At 39.2% G+C, this 24,461-nt stretch overlaps 1 protein-coding gene across 4 annotated transcripts in view; it reads left to right on the forward strand.

The window, feature by feature from the left end:
- The window catches only part of AUH (AU RNA binding methylglutaconyl-CoA hydratase), a 145,134-nt gene that overhangs the window by 9,350 nt on the left and 111,323 nt on the right, over positions 1 to 24,461 (forward strand). For 3 of the 4 annotated variants that reach the window (XM_007969724.3, XM_007969723.3, XM_037998613.2), the window contains exons 2-3: positions 457 to 524; positions 634 to 721. The exons of the other annotated variant lie outside the window; for it this stretch is intronic. In XM_007969724.3, coding sequence (XP_007967915.1) covers positions 457 to 524; positions 634 to 721 — 156 coding nt within the window. The remainder of the gene's footprint in view (positions 1 to 456; positions 525 to 633; positions 722 to 24,461) is intronic. 4 annotated transcript variants of the gene reach the window in all.

The raw sequence follows: 24,461 nt of genomic DNA on the forward strand, positions 1-24,461 counted from the left end.
GTGCCCTCAGGTTAAGTGTATCAGACAGAAATCAGGACAGAAACCTGGCATAGAATTACTGAAAACTATGTAGTATGAACAAAAAAAAAAATTGAGATATTTAGAACTGGCATCCTAGAAAAAGCAGATGCTGTAATACCTGCATGTAACAAGGTTTATTAGCTGTTACTTCTGTATCTACTTGAAGATGATGAAACCACATTTTAAATAGTATCCTTTAACTTAAAATTTTCACAGATAAGTGTGGTCTTCCCTCTAGTTTGAGTTAGTGATGTAAAATTTACCAAAATGTTGCAGATTACCTTGGTGCTTAAGAAGAGATCAATTGAAGGGAATGTGATGTCCTGAATTTCTTTGATTTGTTAAGTTCGAAGTTAGCTAGATGTGTGATGTAGAATCCGTTCTCTGAATGCCTCGCTCACTCAAGTGCTTGTACTTTTTTTCCCCTTTAACTAGGAATTGTGGTGCTTGGAATAAACAGAGCTTATGGCAAAAATGCACTCAGTAAAAATCTTATAAAAATGGTGAGTGTAAAGATTAAACTGTTTGCTTCTAATATTAAGATACATTATTGTCATCAATGTAAAATTTTATTTTTCTCTTTTCCCTCGTATGCTTCCTATTTCTGTTTAGCTATCAAAAGCTGTGGATGCTTTGAAATCTGATAAGAAAGTACGGACCATAATAATCAGGAGTGAAGTCCCAGGGATATTCTGTGCTGGTATGTAAATATCTTATATTATGAAATTAAACTGTAGTCTGATTTTTCCTCAGTAGTAGTCTGTTTTCCATTAGAATGTTCTGTGGTTTGAACCCCATTACCAACAACTCCTCTTTGTGTTTTACTGATCCACAAGAAAAAAACAAGCTTAGTCTGAGAGCATTAGAAAGAAGCTTTTGTAACATTTAGATTGTTTCAGAAGTTGAAAAAAAACTTTGAGCCATTAAAGTACTTGTTTGTAGTACCTGTAGTACAATATTGCTTGTTGTGTCTTAATTGTGGCCAATATTCTTTAGTTTCATTCTTTTTTTTTTTTTTTTTGAGATAGAGTTGCTCTGTCACCCAGGTTGGAGTGTAGTGGCGTGATCTGGGCTTACTGCAACCACCACCTTCCCAGTTCAAGTGATTCTCCTGACTCAGCCTTCCGAGTAGCTGGGATTAGAGGCGCCTGCCACCTCGCCCAGCTAATTTTTTTATTTTGAGTAGAGACAGGGTTTCACCATGTTGGCCAGGCTGGTCTCCAACTCCTGTCCTCAAGTGATCCACCATCTTTGGCCTTCCAAAGTGCTGGGATTACAGAGGTGAGCCACCGTGCCCAGCCCCTAGTTTCATTCTTAAGGATTCTCATTTTTTTTTAAGCTTCAATCTCTGTGGCTTCTGCCTTAAAATACTGCAGAATAGTGTGATATTTAGAAATAGGCAGTATATTTTGGCTTTTGATAAGGTTTTATTGCCTTTTTAATACATTTCTTAAAATGTAGGATACCGAAAAGAATTAGTTTTGATTCCAGTTGAGTAATCAGAGTGTAGATTTATTACTCTCAACTGCTAGGGTTATGCTGTTATGCAGTAGATTTCTGTTTTTACATTTGTCAAATGTGAGTAATACTGTCTGCTTAGTTGGAGTGCTTATAAGGGTTTTACGTATATTTTGAGTTCTTTTTTTTAAACATTGTGAAAGACTTATACCAAGAGAATTAGGATTCTTACGTCTAGTTTTAGGGACGAGGTGAATATGATCTTGAGGTAAAGGAGTGTAACACTATGACTGATGGTTGAGAGGTTCTCTAAAGGTCATTGGATGGCTTATTGGAAAGATACAGAGTGGCTTTAGGGTTTTTAAAGAAGGCCCAATTATATGAATTTTTGAGGAGTGATAACCATGTTGTGAAGACAGATTAACATTTTAAAAATAAGTGTTAGTGATCATCCTGGCATTGTTTTTCTATTGGCAGTAGGTTTTATAATTACCACGCTATAGTTACTGGTGGAATTCCTTTTATTTTACATATTCTTTTGCAGCCCATTTGTTCTAGATTTCTGCATTAGGAATATACTTTGAAAAAGGCTTTAATGCTTTAGCACAGTTTGTGGCTGTCTGTTACAGATTGCCTTTTTGAGGACATGCAAAATGTCCTCAAATGATATACCACATGCTGTTTATTAGAATAACATGTTAGTCTTGAGTGCTTTTTAACAAGTTAATCTAGTTAGTTTTCTTTATGGGCTTTTAAACTTTCATACAATCAGGATAATCTTTTAACTCAAGATTTTGACTGTTTTGTCCACAAGTCAATGTTTTAATTATAGAAAAATTGGGGCATATCATCTCTTTTAGTAATTCAGTATGTATGATGGAACTGTTCTTTCAGATTTCTCCGAAAGGTTTTCCTTTCTTGTTTTTTTTTTTTGAGATGGAGTTTCACTCTTGTTGCCCAGGCTGGAGTGCAATGTCGTGATCTCGGCTCACTACAACCTCTGCCTCTTGGGTTCAAGTGATTTTCCTGCCTCAGCCTCCCACGTAGCTGGGATTACAGGAGTCTGCTCCCACGCCTGGCTAATTTTTTGTATTTTTAGTAGAGATGGGGTTTCAACATGTTGGCGATGGTCTTGAACTCCTGACCTCAGGTGATCCACCTGCCTCAGCCTCCCAAAGTGCTGGGATTACAGGTGTGAGCCACCACGCCCGGCCTCTTTTTTTACATATATTTACATTTATAAGCCGACTAGTAGGTCTGTCTTTTAACATGTACCTATGAAATAAAATTCTAGATAAATAAAATCTCTTTACATTATTTAAAGAATATTTAAACTTATAGCCTGTATTAGTATAAACATCTTAATCGGGCCACGTTTATCAGTTATTGTTGAATAATGCAGTCTTTCACATAGTTAAAGCTTTAATTTGTATTCCAAAGTAGTAATATTAAAAGAAACCTCGGCTGGGCACGGTGGCTCATGCCTGTAATTCCAGTACTTTGGGAGGCCAAGGTGGGTGGATCACAGGGTCAAGAGTTCAAGACCAGCCTGGCCAACATAGTGAAACCTCGTCTCTACTAAAAATACAAAAAATTTTCTGGCTGTGGTCGTGGACGCCTGTAATCCCAGCTACTCGGGAGGCTGAGGCAGGAGAATCGCTGGAACCTGGGAGGCAGAGGTTGTAGTGAGCCGAGATGGCAATACTTCACTCCAGCCCGGACGACAGTGTGAGACTCTGTCCAAAAAAAAAAAAAAAAAAAAAAAAAAAACTCAAAAACACAGTATACCATTTATTGATTATCCTTTTAGCCTCTTCTCCATCCCTTCACAGTCATCATTTTCCCTCTTCTTTTTCTGCCCCCACAAAGGTTTCTCTGTATATATTAATACCTGTATTCCAGTGATACCTTTTTCATTTCTGAATACTTAAAGCTTAGCAAATGGTCTTGCCTCAAATTTCTTGAGCATAGGAACTCCTCTTATTCTTTGAGAACCATCTTTCACATTCTCAGAATACAGCAGACAACAGGGACTCAGCATGTATTTGCTGGAATTAATCAGCCTTTGTGCTTTAATTCACTGATTTTTTTTTCAGGAATGGTTGAGATATAACAAGCAGCTTCTCTGAATTGTCTCATACCACTCTCCTATTTACTGATAGTCAGTTTGGCTACATCTTTTTTCTAAAATGCTAGGAAAACATAAACATTAAAGAGATTCCTACATTGCATTAGAGGTTGGGCCAAATGATTTCTGACTTTTCATTTAAATCTACCTATTATTTAGCATTATTAAGTACTTTACTTACATTTTAAGTTTTTAAATCAATTTTTAGTTTAAAAAAGTAGCATGATAGGTCAGAATGTATGAAAATGTATACAGAGAGAACTCTCTCTAACCCTACTTCCTCTACTTTATTCATCCCCTAATAAAAATAACAATTATTATTTTTATCCTTCTAGTATTTTTCATACACACACACACACACACACACACACGCACACACACACACACATATACACATACAGTCATGTGCTCCATAACAATATTTTGGTTAACAGTGGCCTGCATTATATGATGCTGGTCCCATAAGGTTATTTATTATTATTTTTTTGAGACGGGGTCTCCCTGTCACCCATGCAGGAGTGCAGTGCTGTGATCTCATCACACTGCAGTTCAGCCGCCAGTGTTCAAGCGATTCTCATGCCTCGGCCTCGTGAGTATCTGGGATACAGGTGTGTGCCACCATGCCCAGCTTAATTTTGTAATTTTAGTAGAGATGGGGTTTCACCATGTTGCCCAGGCTGGTCTTGAACTCCTGACCTCAGGTAATCCACCTGCCTCGGCCTCCCAAAGTGCTGAGATTACACGGGTGAGCCACTGTGCCCAGCCTCATAAGATGATAGTACTGTATTTTTACTGTACCTTTTCTGTTTAGGTACATATAAATACTTAGCATTGTCTTACAGTTACCTACAGCATTCAGTACAGTCGCCATACAGGCTTGTAGCCTAAGAAAAATATGTTATACCATATATCCTATTTATGTAGGGGATGGTTTCAGGGTGAAACTGTTCCCCCTCAGATCATCAGGCATTAGTTAGATTCTCATAAGGAGCGTGCAGCCTGGAGCCCTCGCATGCGCAGTTCATGGCAGGGTTTGTGCTCCTATGAGAATCGAATGCGGCTGCTGATCTGACAGGAGGCAGAGCTCAAGTGGTAATGCTCCCTTGCCTGTACTCACCTCCTACTGTGCCACCGGTTCCTAACAGGCCACAGACCCAAACTGTTCTTCAGCTCAGGGGTTGGGAACCCCTGGCCTGTACCATCTAGGTTTGTGTATGTACACTATGATGTTTATACAAGGGTGAAATTTTCTAAGGACTCATTTCTCAGAATGTACTCTTTAAGTGATGTATTATTATATACCGATGCACTCATTAGAATGTTAAGTAGATATTTAAAGTGATACATATAAAGACATGTAAATACGATACATATAAAGTGATACATATGGAGTATGGAAAATACCTGCTACAAGCGTAGGGAGAGTTGTATATAAAATGTTATGGCCATTATTACTGTAACTGTGTAAACCATGTCTACCAATAAGATCATGGGCCAGGTGGCTCACACCTGTAGTCCCAGCACTTCGGGAGGCCGAGACAGGCAATTGGCTTGAGCCTAGGAGTTCAAGACCAGCCTGGGCAACATGGCAAAACCCTGTCTCTACAAAAAAAAAAATACTAAAGTTAGCCAGGCATGGTGAGAATCATCTTTCACATTGGATGGATAAAAATGCCTGTAGTCCTAGCTACTCAGGAGGCTTAGGTGGGAGAGTTGCTTGAACTTGGAAGATCAAGGCTGCGAGCCGTGATTGTGCGACTGCATTTCAGCCTGGGTGACAGAGCTAGACCCTGTTTGAAAAAATAAGAAAAAAAAGATCATGGATTAAAGGTGATGTTTTTTCTGTCTTCAAACTTTCTGAAATAATTTCCTTATATTAACAAATTTTATTAAGCAAATATATACAAAGTAAATACTTTTGAAAAAAGTACAAAGTATATTAGTATATTTTTCATTTTTGGAAACTAAAATTGGGATATTAACTGAGTTCCTGAATTGTTGTTATAACTTTTTTTTTTGACATGGAGTCATGTTCTGTCACCCAGGTTGGAGTGCGGTGGTGTGATCTCTGCTCACTGCAACCTTTGCCTTTCAGGTTCAGGTGATTCTCCTGCCTCTCCTGCCTCAGCCTCCTGAGTAGCTGGAATTACAGGCACCTGCCACAACGCCCAGCTAATTTTTGTATTTTGAGTAGAGACAGGGTTTCACCATGTTGGCCAGGCTGGTCTTGAACTCCTGACCTAAAGTGATCCGCCTGCCTCGGCCTCCCAAAGTGCTGGAATTACAGGTGTGAGCCACTGTGCCCGGCCTGTTACAACATTTGAGAAGAAAAATTTTAGACTAAAATAGTTACTATAGAATAATTGAGACCTTTTAATACCTGTGAAGTGAAAGACCTGGTTAAAGGTGGTAGCTTAGCTGAAACTACTTCTTTTAACAATTAGGAGAGAGTTTTCTCTTAGACTGTGGTTTCTAATCTAGAACCTAGAAGGAATATGAGGTCTCCTTTTAAAGTTCTTAAAATTTTATATACTTAAGACATTTTAGTGACTCTACATTGAGAAGGTGTGTAATGTCAAAATGTCATTGTTACAGTAATGTATTAAATGGATGTTTCTATTATTAACCACAGTAATATGTAAATATAGATTAAAAATATGTCATAGTTGTCACAGATACAGCCAGTGTTTCCCATACATAATGTGTTTTCACATGGTGTGCTGTACCCCCAAGGTTTTAATATATTGCCGATAGTGACATTCTGGAAAAGTCTTTCTGATTGGCCGGCTGTGATCACGGTCATACCCTTCAGGTTGGGAATCGCTGTTGTGTGTTCTTTCCTGTAGATTAGAACACCACTTGTGGGTTCATGGCTTGCCTGTACTTCTCTTAGAATTTGTTAGTCAAAGCTTCTTGTGAAGCATTGGCTACACGGGTTATATGAGATTGGCCTGAATGTGTGCTGACCCAGCTTACATATTCTAGAAACTGTTTAATCACTGTTAGTTTACCTTCTCTCTCTCTCCCTCTCTCTTTGTGTCTGTGTGTGTGTGGCAGACACACACACACGCACACACAAAAGCCGAAACAATTCCGCTATTTCAAAATGTTTATATAGTTAACGTTTTAATATTTGCCAATCACAAAATTCTAAAAATGTCTGATTGGGCTGCTGCGTTGGCTATAAATGTGAGATCACAGTCATCTGTTTATTTTTGTTCTTTTACTTTTCTAATTCAAAGTAATAAAGTGCACATGCATTGTTTTTACCAAAACATTTTTGAAATGAAATTCTGTGAGAAATTACTGAGACCAAGGATTTTTTCTTTTGAAATTCCTAAGATATATGATAAACAATTCTTGGTAATTGATTGCTATATGTAGAACCCTAAATTGTTTCGCTGAATTACACCAGTGTGGGTTTTATAAAAAAGTAAAGGTAGTTTTGCTTCTGCTTTTGAATTCTAGTAAATTATGTTATGACTAAAGACTAACTTGTCACTAAAATTGTCAACATGCATTATTGAATGTTGTGTATATTGTCCATATGGATAAAAATGTCATGATCTGGATAGATATGTGGGCACCTTGAACTGTGAAGTAACCTGGCCATTGTTGTTTCAGAATCTTAGATTGTCATATTTATGTATTTAACTATTAGTCCTTCAGAGAGTTTGATAAGTAACATGAAGGGATAGATACCACAAATTTGTAGTAGTTTAACAAGTTTGTATTAGTTCAGCTATAAAGGGTTCTGTTTTTTTGTTGTTGTCATATATAGTTTTTTGGAATAAAAAATGTTTTATTGAGATATGAACTACTTGGAATACAGGTTACCAATTTAAAATGTATAATTGATGAATTTCGACAGTTGTTTAAACCATGATCAGAATCATGATGCAGAACATGTTAGTCACTTAAAAAGTTTTCTTGTGTCCATTTGCAGTCAAGCCCCTTCCCTTGCCCTGACCTCTGAGAAGTACTAATCTCCTTGCTACTCCTAGTTTAGCATCTTCTGTAATTTTTAAAATAAATTGACTCATACTATGGGTAGTCTTTTGTGTCTGACCTCTTTCATTTAACATAATGGTTTGAGCTTCACCCATGTTCGTGTTTCACTAGTTTCATTATTATCATGTATTTTATTTTATTGCCAAGAATACTATTTGTTGTATTTCACAGTTTGTTTATTCATTAGGTGATGGTCATTTGGGTTTTTCCATTGTTTGGCTTTTATGCATACCACTTCTATGACAATTCACACACACGTTTTTGGCAATGTATAATTTTATTTCTCTCAGGTAAATAGTCAGAAGTGGAATTACTGGTTTTATCCTGTGTGTTTAGTTCTGTAAGAAACTGCCAACTGTTTTCTGCATCATTTTGCATTCCCACTAGCAATGTATGAGAGTTTCAGGCGTTACACATCCTCACCAACACTTGATAATACGAAGTTTAAAAATGGTAGGCATCCTAATGGATACAAAGTCATATTTCATTGTGGTTTTAGTTTACATTTCATATGTGTCACCTGTATATCTTTTTTGGTGACTTGTTTGTTCAAATTTTTTCCCCGTATTTTTCTTAGAATCTCATCTCATTGAGTTTTAAGAGTTTTTTTTTTTTTTTAATATTCTTGATACAAGACTTTTATCTGTTATATTTTGTAAGTTTTCTTCCACTAAATGGCCTGTCTTTTTTCTGTATTATAATTTGTTTTGAAGAACAAAAGTTTTTTATATGAAGACTGATTTGTCATTTTTTTTCCTTTTTTGGTTTGTACCTTTTTGTGAATTTTAGAAATTTTGTTTTACCCCACAGTCACAAAGATTTTCTCCTGTTTTCTAGGACTTTTATAGTTTTTATATCTTACATTTAGGACTCTGAAGTATTCTGAGTTAATTTTCATATGTATTGTGAAAGAAAATTAAAAATATATTTGGTCTTTGCCCTTGTTCTTGGTATAGAGCTCTTAAAACCCGGGGAGTTTCCTGAATGGTACAGGTGCTTTTTGGTTGGTAATGAGATGACCCTAGATAGCTTCAGGATGGGGGACAGCTTGTCAGAAAAAGCAACGATGGGTTAGAGGATTAGAACTTTTAGCACCCTCTTCCCCCAGAGGGGAAAGGGGCCAGAGATTGAGCTCAGTTACCAGTGGCCAGTGATTTAGTCATTCATGTCTCCCTATGGAGGTAATGAAACCTCCATAAAGACCCTTTAAAACAGCGGGGTTCAGAGCCAGGCACTGTGGCTCATGCCTTTAATTCTGCCACTTTGGGAGGCTGAGGCAGGTGGATGGCTTGAGTTTTAGACCAGCCTGGGTAACATGCCAAAACCCCATCTCTACAAAAAAATGAAACAAAACAAAAAGAACTCTAACTGGGTGTGGTGGTACATTCCTGTAATCCCAGCTGCTTGAGGGGGCTGAGGTGCAAGGATTGCTTGAGCCTGGGATTTTGAGGCTGCAGTGAGCTGTGATTGTGCCACTGCACTCCAGCGTGGGTGACAAAGTGAGACCCTGTCTCAAAAAAAAATGGGGTTCAGGGAGCTTCTAGGTTGGTGAACACATTGATTTTCTTGGAGAGGGCATGGAAGCTCTGTACTCCCTCTCCCCTTACCTTGTCCTATGCATCTGTTCCATTAGTCTGTTCCTGAGTTGCATATAGTAAAGTTTTTTTTTTTTTTTTTAAATTCTATGAGTCATTCTAGTGAGTTAAGTAACCTAGGAGTTTAGGGGAACCCCCAAATCTGTAGCTCGTTGGTTCAGAAATATGGGTTGCCCCTGGGACTTGTGAGTTGCATCTGAAGTGAGGGCAGCCTTGTAGGACCCCTTAACTTCTGGGATCCCACTAATTTTGGGTGGTGTCAGTTTAAGTGAATTGTTGGATAGCCACTTGGTGTTGAAGAATTGGTGGAAACCCTTATACATTTGGTGTCAGAAGTGGTGTTAGAAAAAAAGACATCATAATTGGTGTCAGGAATGGGATTTGCTAGAGCATCTCATGGAACTCAGGAAAGTGCTTTATTTACCATTACCAGTTTATTATAAAAGATAAAACTGAGGAACAGTCAAGTGGAAGAGGTACTTAGGGCAAAGTTAAGGGTGGAGGGTTGCAGAGCTTCCATACCCTCTCCAGCTGTGCCATTCACCCAGCACATCCATGTGTTCACTAACCTGGGAGTTCCCTAAGCCCTGTTTCAGGGAATTTTTATGGAGGCCTCTTTACATAATGATTGATTACATCTTTAGCCATTGGTGATTGAGCTCAGCATCCAGCTCCTCTCACTCCCCGAAGGTGTGGGTGGGACACTGAAAGTTCTAACCCTCTGATCATGGCTTGATGCATCTGGTGACCAACCCCTATCCTGGAGCTATCTAGGGGCTCTCTGAGAGTCACCTCATTAGCATAAACTCAGTTTTGGTTGAGAAGGGCATGTTAGGAGTAACAAAAGACACTGTGTCACTCAGGAAATTCTGAGGGTTTTAGGAGGTTTGGGCCAGGAACCTGGAATAAAGACAACCAAGTATTTTTTATTATACTCTGGTGTTTTTTTTTTTTTTTTTTTTTTTTAGGGGGGGCCTTTGTTTTGTTGCGTTTTCAATTCTCCCAGCGCCATTTGTCAAAAAGACCAACTTTTCCCCTATTAAATTATTTTGGGATCTGTCTAAAATACCAGTTGACAGTGTATGTGTGAGTTATGTCAGGGTTCTCTGGGATTTTTAATGCCAATACCACACTGTCTCAGTTACCATGTTCAGGTCTTAGACATGTTTGGTTAAATTTATTTCTAAGTTTTTCATTTTTTTCGATGTCACTGTAAGTGGCATTTCTTCTTAATTTTACTCCCAATTTTTTATTGCTAGTATATTGATAGTATATACCATCGATTTTTGTATATTGCCTTTGTATCCTGCGACCTTGTTAAATGCACTTTTTAGTTCTAGGACTCTTGTAGATACCCTGGGGTTTTCTACAAAGGTAGTCAGGTCGTTTGTGAATAAAGATAGTTTTACTTCTTCCTTTTCTGTCTGTTCACCTTTTATTTTGTTTCTTATCCCCATTACATTTTCATTGTAGGGTCGACTGAAAGCAGTGTGAGTGCTCATCTTTGCCTTTTCTTGATCTTCGGGGCAGGCATTCAGTCTTGTACTGTTAAGTATCATGTTAGCTGTAGTTTTTTCACAGATGCGGTTTATCAGGGTGAAAAGTTTCTTTTTATTTGTATTTTGCTGAGGCTTTTTTTTTTTTTTTTTCATGAACATGTATTGAATTTTGTCAAATCTCTTTTTGGCATCTATTAAGATTCTCATTTTTCAGCCTGCCAATATGGTGAATGATTGATTGATTATCAGTTATTAACAATTGTGTATTCCTGGAACAGACCTCTCTTGGTCATTGTCAGGCTTCTGAGCCCAAGCTAAGCCATCATATCCCCAGTGACCTGCACGTATACATCCAGATGGCCTGAAGCCACTGAAGATCCACGGAAGTGAATATAGCCTGAACTGATGACATTCCACCATTCCACAATTCCACCGTTGTGGTTTGTTTCCGAACCACCCTAACTGATCAATGTATTTTGTAATCTCCCCCACCCTTAAGAAGGTTCTTTATAATTCTCCCAACCCTTGAGAATGTTCTTTGTGAGATCCACCCCCTGCCCCCAAAACATTGCTCTTAACTTCACTGCCTATCCCAAAACCTGTAAGAACCAATGATAATCCCACTACCCTTTGCTGACTCTCTTTTCAGACTCAGCCCGCCTGCACCCAGGTGAAATAAACAGCCATGTTGCTCACACACAGCCTGTTTGGTGATCTCTTCACACAGACATGTGAAACAGTCATTAATCCTTTTTATATACTGCCAGATTTGATTTGCTGAAGCTTTTTAGGATTTTGTAACTCTGTTCATAAGGGACATTGGTTTGCCTTCTTTTCTTGTAAGGTCTGCAGTTCTGATATCAGGATAGTGCTGGTCTCATAAAATGATTTGGGAAGTGTTCCTTCCTTCTGTTTCCCTGCAGAAGTTTGCATAGTTGTTATTCTTTCTTTCTTTCTTCTTTTGAGATGGAGTCTTGCTCTGTTGCCCAGGCTGAAGTGCAGTGGCACAATCTCGGTTCACTGCAAGCTCTGCCTCCCGGGTTCACACCAGTCTCCTGCCTCAGCCTCCCGAGTAGCTGGGACTACAGGCATCTGCCACCATGCCTGGCTAATTTTTTGTAATTTTTTTTACTTAATTGTTTGGTAAAATTCACCAATGAAGTCATTTGGTCCGGGAAGTTTCTTTGTGGGAAGATTTTTAACTATGAATTTGATATCTTTAATAAATACAGGGCTACTTGAGTTATTTACTTCTGTTTGAAAAGTCAAATTCTGTAACATATTTGGAGAGATTTATTCTGAGCCAAATATGAGTGACCAGCTCCAGGAGATCGTGAGAATGTGTGCCCAAAGTGTTCAGTCTACAGCTTGGTTTTATACATTTTAGGGAGACATAAGACATCAATCAATACATGTAAGATGTATGTTGGTTCAGTCTGGAAAGGTGGGACAACTGGAAGCAGTGAGGGATAGGGGGCCTTCCAGGTTATAGGTAGATTCAGTGATGTTCTGATTGGCAGTTGGTTGAAAGAATTTATCTAAAGACCTGGAATCAATAGAAGTCAGTGTCTTCATTGTGGAGACCAAGGTTCTTACTATGCAGATGAAGCTGAAGCTTTCAGGTGGCAAGCTTCAGAGAAAATAGATTGTAAATGTTTCTTGTCAGACTTAAAGGGCCTGTTCTGTCAGTCTCCAGGTCCTGTGTTGATGTTAATGCTGGTCAGCTGTGCCTGAATTCCAAAGGGAAGAGAGTATAATGAAGAATGTCCTACTCCCACTCCCACTTTCCAGCGTGTCCTGAACTAGTTTCTCAGGTTGGCTTTGGATTGCCCTTGGTGGAGGGGAGGGTCCATCAGTCAGGGAACTTAGAATTTTATTTTTGGTTTACATTTCTTTTTGAGTGAGTTTTGGTAATTTGTGTCTTTTAAGTTGAGTGAGTTTTGGTAATTTGTGTTTTATCTAAGTTTTCAAGTTAATTGCCATAGAATTGTTCATATTATTCCTTATTGTCCTTTTACTACATTGAATCTATAATGATATCTGATTAGAGTCTTGCTCTGTCACCCAGGCTGGAGTACAGTGGCGTAATCTCAGCTCACTGCAACCTCCGCCTCCTGGGTTCAAGTGATTCTCCTGCCTCAGCTTCCCTAGTAGCTGGGATTACAGGCATGCACCACTACACCTGGCTAATTTTTGTATTTTTAGTAGAGATGGGGTTTCACCATGTTGGCCAGGCTGGTCTTGAACTCCTGGCCTCAAGGCTGCCTGCCTAGGCCTCCCAAAGTGTTGGGATTATAGGTGTGAGCCACTGCGCCCAGCTGATGTCTGATTATTTATTTTTGATATTGATATACTATGTCTTTTTTCTTAAATAGTAGCAAAACAGTGACTTATCTTTTCAAAGAAGTGGCTTTTGGTTTCATTTTTTTTTTTTTTTAATTTTGCTTTTCTTTCTATTTCATTGATTTCTTCACTATTTTCTTCTCTGTTTGCCTCAGGTTTAATTTACTCTTTTTTCTAGCTTCCTAAGGTGGAAGTTTAGGTAATTGATTTGAGGCCCTTCTTTTCTTATAGTTGACCCTTGAGCACCATGGGAGGTTAGGATAGATGGCACCCTTACCCGCACCCCTGCCCCCGCCCCTCACAGTTAAAAATCCTCCTATGATTTGACTTCTGGAAAACTGAACTACTAATAGTCTACTGTTGACTGGAGGCCTCACTGATAACGTAAAGGGTTGAATAACACATTTTGTATGTTACATATATTATGTGCTGTATTCTTACAGTAAAGTAAGCTAAAGAAAAGAAAATGTTACTAAGAAAATCATAAGAGAATATATATTTACTATTTATTAAGTGGAAGCAGGTCATCACACAGGTTATCCTTGTCATCTTCATGTGAGTAGGCTAAGGAGAGAGAGGAGGGGTTGTCTTGCTGTCTCAAAGGGGTGGCAGGGGTGGAAGGAAATCTGTGTGCAAGTAGACCTGATGTTGTTCAAAGGTCAGCTGCACTTAAATTTTAATGTTTTCATTTGAGCACGTCAGAGATGTCATTAAAAATGACTCAGAGTACTCGTGCCCTTTCTGTGTAAGTAAGGATTGATTGGTTGTTGCCAATTCATTTCTGCCTCTAATTCCATTTTTTAAAAAGCCTACTTGTATAATATTTTAGGATCTGTAGATATTTTCTTTTTAAGGAACAGGAAATATATACTAGTAATAACCTGCTGACTAATCTGCTTCCACTCTTGCCCTTTCCCCACACAGCAGCCCAAGTGATCTTAAAAAAGTTAATGGATCACATCACTCTGCTATTTCAGACACTCTTCAGAAACAAAGTGTGTGGGAGGCAGAAATGGCCCCCAAAGCTGTCCACGTCCTAATGCTGGAACCTTACATGGAAACAGGAACTTCGCAGATGTGAGGAAGGTGAAGATCTTACGATGGGGAGATTTTCCTGATGTATCCACTGGGCCCAGTGTAAAGACAAGGGTTCATACAAGAGGGAGGCAGGAGGACTCTGAGAAGGAGAAATGACAACAGGAAGCAGAAGTTGGAGAGAAGCAAGGAAGGGGCCGTGAGTCAAGGAATATGGACAGCCCCTAGAAGCTGGGAAAGGCAAGGGAGCTCATCTTTCCTAGTACCTCCAGAAGGAACGCAGCCTTGCCAATCCATTTTAGACTTCTGACCTAGAATTGTCAGGTAATCCCTTTAAGCTTGTAGTTATTTGTCCAGCAGCGCAAGGAAACTGATACCAAGTGTGTCAGGTCTCGCCTACTCTGGCCACATTGCCTTTTGTCACCCATCTCCCACTGCCTTTCTTACTCTCTCTGTTTGACAAAGCTCATTCTTCTCTCCAACTCATTGTACTCAGTGTTCTCTTTTTGTTCAGAAAGGCCTCTGCTCTAATGTCATCTTAGATAGCTGTTCCCTCATCACTTAAACTAAAGCAGATCTCCCTACTTCCCCCAGCCCCCATCACATTTTTCTATTTTAGCTTCATCTCTGAACTTTTCAGCTCCTGAATTTATGTTTTACTTATTGATTATCAGTCAGCCTCCCCCACAGATAAACTCCTTTCCATAGCATTAGGGCAGAGGCCTATTGCCAGGACAGTACCTGGTCTATAGAAGGTGCTTAGCCAGTAGTTCATGGGATGACTATGAACCATTTTGGTTGTTGAGGAAGTAACATTGGCAAGATGTCATGGTTAAATAAAACAAGCTTTGATACAGAGCATGTGTAGGTGGCTTGTGTGGTTAAGAAGAGTGATTTGTTCTTGAGATATTGTCAGTCTTATAAATAGAAGGTTGTATCTAGGGTACCAGTAAATTTAACCAGTGGAGATTAAAATGTTAGCTTTATGACTTACCGTTAAACCTATTTCAAAGATATGGCTTTGATATGTTCCCAAATAGACTTCAAGTTCTCTGTCCCACCTGCTACCACAGGGGATGTCTTGGAGGAGCAGAGCTGCCTCTGTTGGGGTGAGCAGAGAATGGGCCCCCCGCCCCGCCCCAGTGAGTGGGCAGCTGGTCAGAGAGCCTTGGCTGTTCTCTCTGAGTCCCCTTTCTCCAAGGCTACCCAGTTATGTGGTGAGGTGGGCTTTGTGAGCAGTGGGCGGCTGGGAGGGGTCTTTCCTACAGGAGACCCCTCTTACATGAGGCCATGGGAGTGGAATTCACTTCTAGAACTTTGGTTAGCTTGAGTAGAGCTCTGACAGCTAGAAAGGGAGACTTGAAAAAAATAGAAAAAATTAGATTTTTGTCAGTCTGCTTCTGGAAATTGATACTTAGTAGTAGTTCACCTTCTCAGGGCTTTCTCTGGGAACTGGCATTAGTCTAGACTGGGGTTAGTAAATTTTGTGTGTAAAAGACCAGATATTTTAGGCTTTGTGTGCCTCTTAACAATTTTTGTCACATATTCTTTGTTTCATCTTTACAACTCTTAGAAAAGATATAAAAGTTGGGTGCAGACTGGCCTGCAGGCTCTTTTTTGCTGTCTTCTGGTTCAGACTCCATTTTTCTCTGTTTGTTCCAGCTGGAGGAGCTGGGGTCAGTTACACTGGGCTTTGCAGGAAGAAGCTGGAGAGGCCTGGCCGTGGAGGCAGTTTTTCTTGACATAACAATGCTCATTTTTTCTTGTGTGCTTGGTGAGTGATCTGGAAACAGTTGTACAACTCATAGAAGTATTTTGTTCAGCAATAGTGTCATTTGGGTGAATGCTAGATTCAAAGGCCAATACCAATTAGGATGATCTTGAGAGTTTCTTGAAAACTGTCTGAGTTGAAGTTTCATTTGAATAATGTATTGCTTTTTGGGGTAAAATAAGGTTGAAAGAGATGGAGATAGTTGGTATGTTTACATTCTCTAAAGAAAAAGGCAACACGATTAATAAATACCAGTATTATTTACTCATTAAATTTTATATTAATGGATATTATATTTGTTACCTTTTCGTGACTGTAAACATTTGGTGATTTTTTTTTCTCTTGAATTATGTGAAATACCTGTCAATTGGTTTTGTTTTGTGACAGATAGGACACGTGCCTATTAGGTATCTTTCTTGTTCATTGTGGTTTTGCTGCAGAAGGCAGTTAGTGTTCTGGAGGATCAGTCGAGCTGGACATAGGTGTTAAAGTTCTCTCTGTTCCTGCTGGTCATAGCATGAATGCCTTTCAGCTCAGTGTAATCTCCAGGATTTGTTCATTTCATAGCTCCCTGGTTTTTCTTTCTCTGGTAATTTTCTGTGAATCAGGAGTTTACTGTTTCAGTCTAAGCATTAGGGAACCCTAGTGCAGATTACTGGAGCTCTTTCTCTGAGAGGTTCCCCGACTTTCCGTTTATCTGCCCTGCAAATTCCAGCCTCCTCAGCCTCCCTGCACTCTGATCTCAGATCAGCAAGACTACGGTGCATCGTTGGGGTACCCCTGCCTTGCACCACTCTGTCAAGTGTCTTCAGGAAGAAAACAAGGCTAGTCACAGGATCCCAGACGGTAGTCTTTTACTACCTGTTGATCAATATCTGAAAGAGCCATTTCTTATATTTTGAGGGAGGGGATCTAGTACCAGTTACTCCATTGCAGCCACAGGTGCAAGTTCTTAGTTCCCATTAGTGGGGAATGGTATTGAAGAACCAAGATCTGGGTACAACAGATCTTGTTTTATGGGTGTCTTTGCTTCTCAAGACAGACCTAAGAAATAAGTAGATAAATTACATTACATATTCACACACACATTTTTACAACTATTTCTGTACTTACATGTTGAAAACCATGAGTTTATATTGTTACCTCCATTTCCAGTTTATCACCACAGGATTCATTCTTACCTTCTCCCTTTCCGTATTTGTCGTGCCTTCAATATATTGACTCATTTGCTCAATCCCGTGATATACTGAAAGTGGTTTCAGAGTTGCTGATCCATACCACTGTGGTAAACATACCTTTTATCCAGAGCTTATTACCTGTTGACACTGCAGTCCCTGACTTAAAATGGTTTGACTTAGTGATTTTTCAGTTTACGATGGTGCAAAAGTGATACACATTCAGTAGAAATTGTAACCCCATTTTAAGTGGAGGAGCATCTGTAAAACGCATTTTCCAGTTGTGAGATTTTCAACATCCCATGAGTTTATTGGGATGTAATCCCATTGCAAGTCAAGGAGTATCTGTACTTTATATCTTTGGACTGAGGGTGTGTCATACTGTAATATACAATACTAAAAATACTAAAAATAATGTGTGAAGAGTTACTTAGGTTATTTCTTCTTTATTGTGGTTCTGTTTTATTCATTAGAGGTAAAGTTAGGTTTCCTCCCTCCTATTTATTTTATTTTGGATATATAAAATATTAATGTGGTTTCAGAAGTCTAAACTATACAAAGTGGTATAATCATAGAAGTGTCGGTACCCACTTGCTCCCTCCAATCTCTTCCCTCCAGTTCCTACCCTTGAGGGTGTTAGTGAGTCTCATTAGTTTCTAGATTATCCTTTATGTTTCTTTCTGCACAATTAAGGCTATACCTATTTGTTCACCTATTTCCATTCTTATGCTAGTAGCATTCTGTATATATTCTTGCCCTTTATTTTTTGCAGTTAACAATACGTCCTCCCAGCGCTTTGGGAAGCCGAGGTGGGTGGATCACCTGAGGTCAGGAGTTCGAGACCAGCCTGGCCAACATGGTGAAACCCCATCTCCACTAAAAATACAAAAAATAGCCAGGTGTGGTGGCAGGCCCCTGTAATCTCAGCTACTCGGGAGGCTGAGGCAGGAGAACTGCTGGAACCTGGGAGGCGGAGGTTGCAGTGAGCCAAGATCACGCCATTGCACTCCAGCCTAGGCCAACAACAACAAGACTCAGTCCCAAAAAAACAAAACAAAACAAAGCAAAAAAGTACCTTCTAGAAATCAGTCTCTGTTAGTTCATTGAAATGTAGTGATGGCTGGAAGTGTATGAGGGTTCTGTGAGACTTTTTCAAGATGGAGGTGTTACTATAGTTTTCATGCTGGTGAAACTAATCTGATTCTTTTGAAGAAGGAGAGGTGTCATAACGTTTCAGAAAGAAGCCTTGAAGTAGGCCTTCAAGAGGGACTGAGATGCTGGACAGAAATGGAGGGTTTTGGTTTTGGTTAGTGAAAGGATACTTCACTTTGAGGAAAAGTGACATCTGATTTATTAGAGCCTTGAATTCTGATAGAAATTCTGTGACAGAATAGTCCCCTTCACCAAATGGGCAGGTAAAATTTTACTGGGTGAGTTTCCAAGATAGAAATTTTTTATTTAATTGGAATAAAAGGCGAGTGTAGGTTCTGGAAGAGGAGATAAGTGAAAGCAATTACAAGTTGGTATTCTTCTTGAGGATCTAGTGCTCTAGAAGCTGTGATAGTAGTCATGTTATACCAAGAAGGTCATGCTCCTTAATTTCACTTGATCATCTCCAAACCTTACCTAGAAACTTTCTGTAATAGTTAGAGCTAACTCTTTATCTCCACCAATCAATTTCTTCCCTTAAGAACAGATGTGGACTGAAGCAGAACCAATTTGTAATCATTTCTAATAGATCATCCAGTTAGATAATGAGCTCTCAGCTCCATCTAACAAAACATTTTCACAAGTTAACTTAAACGATAAGCTGTTAGGATTGCCTGAATCCAGTGATTTTGAATTTTTCTGAAATTCCCATAGTTTACTCTGTTTGCCAGCTTTATATATGGGTTGATAGCCTAAAACTTCAGTTCTCGGCCCCATATCCATGCATGACTCTGTTGAAAGAAAGAATACTCTTCTGCAGTCCAAGCTGGAGCCCTTCAATTGACCTTGATTTGATTTCTTAGAGGAATGTACCGTGCTGGTTAGCTCAAGCTAATCATGGTCCACTCCTGGATGTGGGGGTAGATACATCTTCTTCCAAAGTATATGGATTGTGGGGAGCTAGGAGGGCAGACACCAGAACAAAAATAAGGCTGCCATCAGAAAATGGGAGGAGGGAAGTTGAAGAGGATGTTAAGGTAGGTAGGTAGTATTCATACCTGTTAAGCATTTCTACTGTAAACGCTCTTCATCAGGGCTCAACTACAAAGAAAACACATGAATTTCATTAATTAATTCATGTATTTAATGTTTCTTAGAGGGAGCCTGCCATGTGTCAGGTACTGCCATGTGTCTAGGATCTGAGGACATAGCAGTAAATAACAGAGAAATAATCTTTGCTCTGTGGAGCCTCCATAGGCAGTGGGGAGGGACCATCCCATTTTGCTAAGAGGATGTGCGATAATGTTGTTGAATCTCGTATGATGTTTATGTGTGAACATTGACTTGATATAGCTTGTAAATGATGTGTTGAAGGCCCTTGTGTATACAAAGGTGATAAGAAGGAAATAGATGGCATAGAAATGAAAACAAGTCATTGACTTGATCATTCTGACTGATGTTTATAAATCTAAAAATGAAAATATATTGCAATTAGGGAGCAAAGAATATGGCTGTCCTCTTTTCAACAAAATTAAGAGCCATCAGTGTTTTCAAAAACATTGCATTTCTACAATGCAAGTGCAAGAAGAGCCAGAAGTAGTGATAGTAATGATGATCTATTAGAGATGTATTTGAAACCTAGATTCAGTTTTATAAACCTGTGCGATCCAGGTTCATTTCTTTTTTTTTTTTTTGGGAGACTCAGTCTGTGCAATTGAGATTCATTTCTTTTTTTTTTTTTTTTTTTTTTTTGGGAGACCGAGTCTTGCTCTGTCACCCAGACTGGAGTGCAGTGCAGTGGTGCAGTCATGGCTCCTTGCAACCTCTGCATCCCAGGTTCAAGTGATTCTCGTGTCTGAACCTCCTGAGTAGCTAGGATTACAGGCGTGCACCACCACACCCAGCTTATTTTTGTATTTTTAGTAGAGACAGGGTTTTGCCATGTTAGCCACACTGGTTTCAAACTCGTGGCCTCATGTGATCCACCCACCTTAGCCTCCCAAACTGTTGGGATTACAGGTGTAAGCCGCCGTGCCTGGCCAATCCAGGTTTATTTCTATCTCTTAACAGTTTCTTTCAAATGATGTAGTCTTTTTAGGTGTGTTTGTGTATGTATGTGAGTATATATTTATATATTTATAATATGTATGTGTTTGTAGGAGTGTGTGTGTGTGTGTGTGTGTATACATGTACATGCATATACCAGGAAAATATAAAATAGCAATATGGGTTTGTTATGTTTAAATTTTTATTAAAATTTCTAATAAAGTTGTTTTTTCACTATTCTGTGTTTTTCTTTAAATTGTTTGTAAATGGACCTAAATATGAAATAAAGATCTAAGGAGTCCATTGGCCCCAGCCCATAGAATGTTGGTTACTTTTCCCGTTCTACTGAGGGTTAATGTAATATACCTGTGTGGATCATCCACAGTGGTTGATGACTAGGCATTCGTTCGAAGTACACATGGACTATTTATGAAAATTAGCCATCTGCTATGCCATAAAACCTCCACAGATTTCAGAGGACAGCTATCATCAGACCACATTCTGTCACCACAGGCAGTGAAGTTAGAAGTCATTAACAAAAAACGTGATTAGAAAAAGTCCCCTACATTGGGAAATTTAAGATAACTTCTAAATAACTTACAGCTCAACAAATGAATCTTAATGGAAATTAGAAAGCATTCAGAACTAAATGCTAACAAAAAATACTTTAAAAATTGTATAATATAGCTAAGGTTGGACTTCAGGAAAGAAAAAAGGCTGAAAATGAATAAACTAAGCATGTACCTTAAGTGACAAAAATAACTACAGAATAACCCAAATAGGGTAGAAGAAAGGAAGTGAAGTGAGCATAAACTAATGACATGGAAAACACATGAAGTAGTAAGGATAATAAAGCCCAGAGCTGGTTCTTTAAAAAGTCAAATAGTCAAACTTTTGGCAAGATTAATCAAGAGTAAGGGAACAAATACAAAATATTCAGATTGGAAAAGGAGCCATAGATATAAATTCCACAGAGATTAAACTGTTAAGATAATGTTAAGAATGACTTTGTGCCAATAAAGTCAAGATCTTAGGTGGAATAGATAAATTACTAGAAAATAAATATTAACCAAAACTGACTTAAGAAATAGAAAACTTTAGTAATACCAGAGCAATATGGAGATTGAAACAGCAGTTACAGATCTTTCCACACAGAAAGCACCTGGCCACAATGACTTCAGAAGAATGTTACACGTAAGCATTCATGCAGCAGATAATTCCAATCTTTACATACTCTGAGAAAATAGAAAAAGAGAGTCTTTTCCAGCTCTTTTTACGAGGCTAGGGTACCCCTGACAACCACCACGTAAGAGCAGCAGGAAAGGAAAACAGACTAGTTTCCTGGTCCTCGATGGAGATATTCCAGGACTCAGTAGAATCCCCACTTTATCCGGGGTTGCTTGCGGGTTAAGATGTGGATTTAGCCACATGGAAATCACTGTTTATCTTGACCTGATTATGTGGCTTTATTTCAGAGAATAGAAGCCTGTTTGGAGTGGGATCAAGAGACCAGGGTGTTCGAATTGGCAGCACACGTACAAAAATTGGAATGATTGAAATGATGACGATATACTGCATAATAACCCCCTACAATTTTGTGAAGCATTTCATCTTTTACTTCTGAGAAAAATGCAACTTAAAATTACCATTTCTCATTCACTAGATTGCCACAATTTAATAAGTGTATTAGAGTTCTCCAGAGAAATAGTATCAATAGACTATAAAAGATTTATTGTGAGGAATTGGCTCACAGGATTATGGAACTGAGATGTCCCACAGTCTACATCTGCAAGCTGGAGACCCATGAAAGCTGGTGGTGTAATTCAGTCTGCATCCAAAGGCCTGAGATTCATGGGAGCCAATGTAAATCTAGTCCAAGGGCAGAAGATGAGATGAGACGTCCCAACTCTAGCAGTGGGGCGGAAAGTAGAGGCCAGTTCCTTCCTCCTTCACCTTTTGTTCTTTTCAGGCCGTCAGGGAATTGGATGATGGCTACCCACATTGGGAGGGCTGCTTCTTCACAGTTCATGAATTCAAATGCTAGTTATTCAGAAGGACCCTTACCCACACACCAAGAAACTATTTCAGGGTACCCTGTGGCCCAGACAAGTAGACACATAAAGTGAGTCATGACAGCAAGTATGACAATGCCATGTACTGGTGGCAGTGTGTGGATGTGAAGCCACTTGGCATTCCATATGACCTGGCAACTGATTTTTGATGGATGCGACTTAAAAACAGAGATCCCCTGGCCGGGGCTGGGATGTTTCTAGGTCTTCAGGAGGTGCACAGATGGGTTTAAAGGATCTGTCTAATACATAACGTGTGCCCTGTCATAAAACTCTTCAGGCTGAACTGGAGGTTCCAGTTCTCTTTCTCTTTCATAGTTGCCTCTTCCACAATGGAAAGTCATTCCTGATCTTTGCTTTGTTGCTCCAGGCAGGGGAAAAAAGCCTATTAATTGCCAAAAAAGAGGCCTTTAAAATATTAATGTTGAGAATTTCACCTGGGAATTTCAGCTGGGATTCTTATTCTGGCAGTTTCTGGTTCTTTGCTTTCAACATAGTTCGAAGACGGTTTACTAGAGTTGTTGGGAAATTGTTAGCTGTTTCTTGATTATGATGTGATTTTTCACCAGAGTGCTAAAGGAATGACATTGCTGTAGTAAACGTCTTCCTTGTTTATGTGAAAAGGTTTTCTCAGCATGAGTAAAATTGATGGTAAATCCTGCCTCACTCTAGCAGTAAATAATACTCATTCATGGATAGATGAAATAATGAGAGGAGGGGAGGTAGTCCCATCTATCTCATTGTGATGCATTTCTAATAAAAGTTTATATTTAGTATTTAATAGTTTTCAAATATGAAATATATTTTTGCTTTTGTCAGTTCTGTGCTAATAATACTTGTAATGAAAATTCAGATGAAAACTTTTAAACTTGACACTCTATAGGGAATTTAATAAAAATTAATTTAATTTGCATACATATTTTGTTGCAAAGAAATGTGACAGAATGACCAATACAGTATTTTAAAGTACAAATACCAGTTATAGCAGGAAAAAAAATGGAAGGAAAGTGGAGCAAAAATACCAGTTGATGAAGAAAGGAGATGATGTAACATTTTTTATATTGAGAAATAAAAAATGAAATGCTAAGTCAACTGACTTGGACAACTGTGACCCCCTTTTGGAAAGGGGGAAATCTGGAGGTCTGAGGAAAATCTGAGGTCTCAGCCATGACAGGATGGGAGGTCGGACATCTCTTGTAATACCGCCTCCCTGGAGAACTGCCATTAGGCTTTCTTTCCTGAAGGTTAAACAAACAGCCCTTTGGAAAGACTTGCTCCATTGCTGATATCAATCTACTGCCTGGTGCTGCCCCTGCCTTTTGTAGTTTTAACTGCTCACCAGCATTCTTTCCTGATAAGAGAGCAAGAACCACTGGGAAGTTTAGGAAGGATTCACAGCGAGGGTTCTTGTGTCCTCTGCTTCACTTTTGACATCAGAGGGCTGAAAACTCTATCCTCGGGCCATGCTAACACCCCTGTCTTTTGTAAGGGACCCAGGAAAGTACATGAAGCTCAATTGTGCACATGCATTTCTCCTTTTATAATATTCATGACTCTTAGAGCTTATTAAATATGTACATTCAGCCACGTTGTTCAGCATAAATTCCACTTCCTTTTGCCTATCCCTTGAAGTGTCTGTTTCCCGCTTCTGGCCAGAGGCCGTGCTCCCCGGCCTGTCAGTATGGCACAAGCCGCAACCCTTTATGAGAAATAAAACTCTCCTTTCCAAATTTATGGACCTCCTCATTCTTCAGTTTACAGTTTTTGAGGATGGGTTTGTATGTTTTATTTATTTTTTTGAGACAGAGTCTTGCTGTGTTGCCCAGGCTGGAGTGCAGTGGTATGATTTTGGCTCACTTCAACTTCCACCTCCTGGATTCAAGCAATTTTCCTGCCTCAGCCTCCCAAGTATCTGAGATTACAGGCGCCCACCACCACTCCTGGCTAATTTTTGTGTTTTTAGTAGAGTTGGGGTTTCGCCGTTTTGGCCAGGCTGGTCTTGAATTCCTGACCTCAAGTGATCCACCTGCCTCAGCCTCCTAAAGTGCTGTGATTCCAGGCGTGAGCCACCACGCACAGCCTGTTTGTATGTTTTAAATGTGGATGATTTTGAGAACCAATTCACTGAGAATGTAGATTCCACTGGATTCATTGAAGATGG

This window comes from Chlorocebus sabaeus, chromosome 12 (genome assembly GCF_047675955.1).
Source record: "Chlorocebus sabaeus isolate Y175 chromosome 12, mChlSab1.0.hap1, whole genome shotgun sequence".
Taxonomy (NCBI): Eukaryota; Metazoa; Chordata; class Mammalia; order Primates; family Cercopithecidae; genus Chlorocebus; species Chlorocebus sabaeus.